The sequence below is a fragment of the Macadamia integrifolia genome, chromosome 5 (genome assembly GCF_013358625.1).
Source record: "Macadamia integrifolia cultivar HAES 741 chromosome 5, SCU_Mint_v3, whole genome shotgun sequence".
Classification (NCBI taxonomy): Eukaryota; Viridiplantae; Streptophyta; class Magnoliopsida; order Proteales; family Proteaceae; genus Macadamia; species Macadamia integrifolia.
The window spans coordinates 45,885,648-45,890,699 of NC_056561.1; the positions used below are offsets into that span (position 1 = coordinate 45,885,648).

The window sequence follows — 5,052 nt, forward strand, 5'->3', positions numbered from 1 at the left end:
TTCATGGGCTTCACCCCCCATAACATTATTTCCTTGGCCTTGAGTGAATGTTAAACAATACAGATATGAGATCGGCCAAGTTGGTATCGGCCTTGACAGATACATCCGATCTGATATCGTATTTTGAAAACATGGATGAAAATAGTGATATTTTTTCAAAATAATCCGAGTATCATAGAACAGGAACGGACTATTCAGTATTCACTTGGTTTGGATTACCGGTTGGGCACAATCTTCCTAGAGGCCCACCAAGAAAGGCATATTTGGTCGGCTCAAAAAAATCTCTTTCATGGACTATGTTGGATAGAGCCCAATTTTTGTGGACAGTCGTATCGAAGGTCCCATGCTTATATGTATTAACCTTTAGGGACAGATTTTTCTGTCCGGGAACGGCCCTTAGGCCACAGACATAGGGGCACGAAATGAATGCCATGCCCCCTTTTCAGTTCGCACAACCCTGTGTCTGGGTGTAAGAGGCACTCATGAGTTGGGACAGAAAACACTTCCCCTAAGTTTTAACCCACAAAGAATTTGTCAAAGCTAAAATAAAGCTTTGAAACCCTAGAAAATCAAGTGGGTAAAAACACCAAGACCGGAATTTGGTTTTGAGGCATTAAGACATTATCATTGCAATCATGTTCTATATGTTCGGTGACTGGACTATCAAGGTAGTCTTCTCTTGACAAAACCAATCCAAAGCGTTAAAAGTTATGTCTTATCAAAAATAAACAAAAAAATTTCAAGATCATGAAAGAGTGCACATTAATGATTAGAGCGCCGAGCTGTAAAATTGTTTAGAGATATATGGAAATGCATCTCAATACACCACAAAGTAGATATATATATAGTTAAAGAGGGTGGGGGGGATTCCGTTAGTTTTTCTTTTGATAGATTATCAATGGTAAGGTCTCAACTGATGATTCGTTAATGAAAATTGGTATCTCCTTTATTTCTAAATGTCTTTATTACAGGAGCTTTTGGAGAAAATCGTCCACTCATTATTTGATAGGGGGTGAGATGATTTGAGATTATTTTGGAAGATTATTGGATGAGGATCTTATTCCAACCCATGACATTAGGAACATAATATTATTTTGACAAATCAAGGCAAGGCTTAAGGGTGCTTGATTGTGACTTCATAAAAAAATTATTACCATCACTAATAGTTTGGGAGTTGTGGCAAGAAAGTAACAACCAAAGGCATGGAGAGGGTGTCCACATGGCCGGATTGATCATAGAAAGACTGAAAAGATGGGTGCATGAGATCCCTCTCCCATTTAAGTTTTGTCCATTTATGAGGGAGAATATTGTGTTGCAAGTTTTCAATATTAATCCTTCCGCATCAAGGCAAATAGTTCAAATTCCCATGTTCTGGCTTACATTTGCGACATTGGTCAAGTTGAATGCAATAGTGCTAATAAAGAAAATCCTAGCGTTAGTGGAGGGAGGGTCTCATTAGAAATAAGGATGGCACGGTTCTTGAGATTTTCTCTAATTTCTATTGTCTTTATTCTACTTCTCTGGTTGAGCTACGCATTTTGATGGATGGATTAGGGTTGTGTTCAAATATAAGTTTCTTAGAACATGCAGCTCAACCACATATTTTGTTATGAAAAACTCAATGTCTAACAAGTTTTGTGAATTATAGAATTGTTGGTATTGGTTTCAGGAGATTATGACTTTATGTGATTCTCTTCAAATCCAAATCTACTAACAAAGCAACAGGTTGTTGGTGAACTTGATATGTGCTTCAACTACATATTACATTTATCTCGGTGACCAAAATCTTCATAGAGATCTTAGCTATATCATAAGGGAAGATAAAGTTGGGTGATCAATTTTTAGAAGATAATTTTTCCCTTATTTAGATTGCGATAAGGCGGACTATGTCCCCCTCTTTATTCTTACCTCTATAATATTTAGGTAAAAAAAAAAGGTCCCTCACTAAGGATCCGGCAGATATTTAAATTAGGTACAGTATTCCTAATATATATATATATATATATATTGGATACAGTAGAACCGTAACGACTCATCCGATGCTGACACTAAGAACCGTGTGTGCGTAGACGAGTGGCCAGTGAATGTGAGAATGACCTTCACGTGTCGAGCGCCCTCAAGGGTCATATACCGGAAAGAGACAAGTAGTCAAGTTGCTTCGGTCGTTCCCTGGTCCACACAGCATGCCATGTCAAAAGACTCCACCAATGGGCGATCACCGACCGAAACAGCTTAAGTCTTCCTTGTTAACGGCTATAATCTCTTTTGGGCGAATCACATTCCACCTTTGAAATTACCAAAAACATTCCACCTTTGACATACACAATTCCCCCACATTTCCCGGAAATTACTGATGAAGAGATACCTCAGAAACACCGCAGTTCTCACATTCTCTTGTGGGCCCATGTAATTGAGAAGATACTGTCATCGGACGGCTCTGATTCGCAAGCATGAATTGATATCCCAATCCACGGAATCATATACTCTAAAGTGGCAATTCTGATATTCCTAACCAAAACAAGGGCATTTCTTTATTTGGTCTTTTGTCTGGCGAATCCGATTCCCACTCCTACAGTCCTACTCATACTCCATCCTGTTCCTGGCGCCTTCAACAACATACAAAACGTGCACTAACGAGGCTTCTGTCTCTTAGTATTGAACTCTTCTCTCCACAGAATGGCTTCTTATCTTTCTGGGTTCCTCTGTCTTTTCTCTCTTCTCTCCCTTTTCCCTTCCATTTCTTCGTTAGCAGATAATAAATCCACCACTGTAACACTCTCCCTCTTGCAATTCAACAAGAACCCATCTTCGGATCCGTGGAAGAATCTTAGTTTCATCGCTTCTGCCTCTCTAATCAGAGCACGAAACCTCAAGAATCCTCAGAGTTCCCTTGTCTCCAAGACCCCTCTTTTCCCTCAGAGCTATGGAGGATACTCCATTCCCCTCAGCTTCGGTACACCACCTCAAACCGTCTCTTTCGTCATGGATACAGGGAGTGATCTGGTCTGGTTCCCCTGTACTCACCGTTATGTATGTAGTAACTGTTTTTTCCGAAACCAGAACCCCTCAAACATCTCAACTTTCATCCCCAAATTGTCATCTTCCTCCAAGACTATAAGCTGCGAGAACCCAAAATGTGGTTGGATTCACAGTTCCAAAGTTCAAAAGAGATGCAGTGGTTGCGAACCCAATTCGAGAAATTGCTCTCAGATTTGCCCTCCTTACATTATCATCTACGGGTCTGGATCCACTGGAGGTTTTCTGCTCTCAGAAACGCTGGACTTTCCCGAGAAAAAAGTACCTGATTTCGTCGTCGGGTGCTCTGTTTTGTCTGCAAGCCAACCCTGTGGAATCGCCGGATTCGGGCGAGGCCCGACGTCGCTACCGTCGCAGCTCCACCTGAAGAAATTCTCTTACTGTCTCCTCTCTCACAACCTCGACGATACCAACGAGAGCAGCCTACTTGTCTTGGACGGAGACGACAAGATCACCAGCATCAGTTACACACCATTCGTGAAGAACCCAATCACCGGAAACCCTGCATTCTCCGTCTACTACTACGTCGGACTCAGAAAAATCACCGTCGGAGGGAAAAAGGTTAAGATTCCTTACAAGTATCTATCACTGGGATCTGACGGCAATGGTGGAACGATCATAGATTCAGGGTCGACGTTTACTTTTATGGAGAAGGAAATGTTCGATTTAGTGGCAAGGGAGTTCGAGACCCAAGTGAAGAGTTACAAGAGAGCTCTCTACATTGAAGTGCTCACTGGTTTGCGGCCTTGTTTCGATGTATCGGCCGAAAAGAACGTATCGTTACCCGAACTGGTTTTCCACTTCAAGGGAGGAGCTAAGATGGCTTTGCCGTTAGCAAATTATTACTCGTTCCTTGGGAACACCGGTGTGGTGTGCATGACGGTGGTGACGGACGGGCCCGAAATATCGGGTGGGCCGTCGATTATATTGGGGAATTATCAGCAGCAGAATTTCTATGTGGAGTATGATTTGGAGAACCAGAGGTTAGGGTTTCGGCAGCAGAGTTGCGGCTAAAGTCATGGCAACGGTAATAGTGTCGTATCGTATCGGTCTCAAGCTCATTTGCCCTTGGGTTATGATTTGATAGACTAGGTCTATACTGAGGACTTTAAACTAGATAGAAAACCATTGTTTTGGAATCTTCTTTTGGAAAATTAGAAGTCTACAAAACTCAAGAAAAACTTAACTTTTAGGGTTGGGAGTGGGCGATGAGGGGGTTAGCGTAGGAGATTTTATTGGATATATAATTTGTCAGGAGAAAGTTTTTCTTTTCACCCATGAATCTATTGTTGGAGACTTATAGTTATGTGTCCCTTTGTGTTTTGGAGGTCCAAAATGCTTCATTATTTTCTAACACGCAACAAAGTGCAATGATAGCCATGAATGAATGAGAGGATTTTTTCCTTCACCCTGGATGAAGAGGGTGAAGGAAAAAATTCGATTCAATATGTAACTCGAAATCCTTTATCTATTCATTGGCCCACATGATGACCATAGTCTTCGTCTTCACAGTAAATGAAGGGTTTAGTCTTTTTCATTTCATGAGTAAGAATGCTAATCAAAACAAGTGTTCCTACACCCCTTGAACCTATATAAAGCACGGCATGAAAACGATATCCCAACCACCAAATTTTCGAATAATAGATTAATACTATTTATAGAGAGAGAGATCTGAATTATACTCTGAAATTTTGAGGCATGTTAGTTTTTGAGTCTATTACTAGATAGTATCTCAATTGGAAAACTCACTCTCTTTAGCTTGAAAGGGACCAGATACAAGTAGAATGGAGAATGAGACTTTCATGGGAAGAGTCTAGTCTTTTGTGGGCCTCGTGGTTGTCTCCTAACAATTTAGCCTTTAAGGTTTTGTATGGATTGGGTAATGGTAAATGTCCTGAGTCTTACAGGTTGTGTTATTTATTTGGTGAGTCATTATTCTCACAAAGTCCTGTTATTTTTTCAAATGTCACAATATATTTATGCTGCCACTTAGACCGATGATATATTCATTTTGAC

General features: G+C 40.7%; 1 protein-coding gene across 1 annotated transcript; it reads left to right on the top strand.

Annotated features, from left to right (window-relative positions):
- The first annotated feature begins 2,609 nt into the window (after positions 1 to 2,609).
- LOC122078361 (probable aspartyl protease At4g16563) lies at positions 2,610 to 4,342 on the top strand. The gene has a single exon (XM_042644326.1). The coding sequence runs from the start codon at positions 2,677 to 2,679 to the stop codon at positions 4,048 to 4,050; it is 1,374 nt and encodes a 457-aa protein (XP_042500260.1). The 5' UTR covers positions 2,610 to 2,676; the 3' UTR covers positions 4,051 to 4,342.
- The last annotated feature ends 710 nt before the right edge of the window (positions 4,343 to 5,052 follow it).

Coding starts and splice junctions, on each gene's coding strand:
- LOC122078361 (XM_042644326.1), top strand. CDS start 2,677: ATGGCTTCTTATCTTTCTGGGTTCCTCTGTCTTTTCTCTCTTCTCTCC.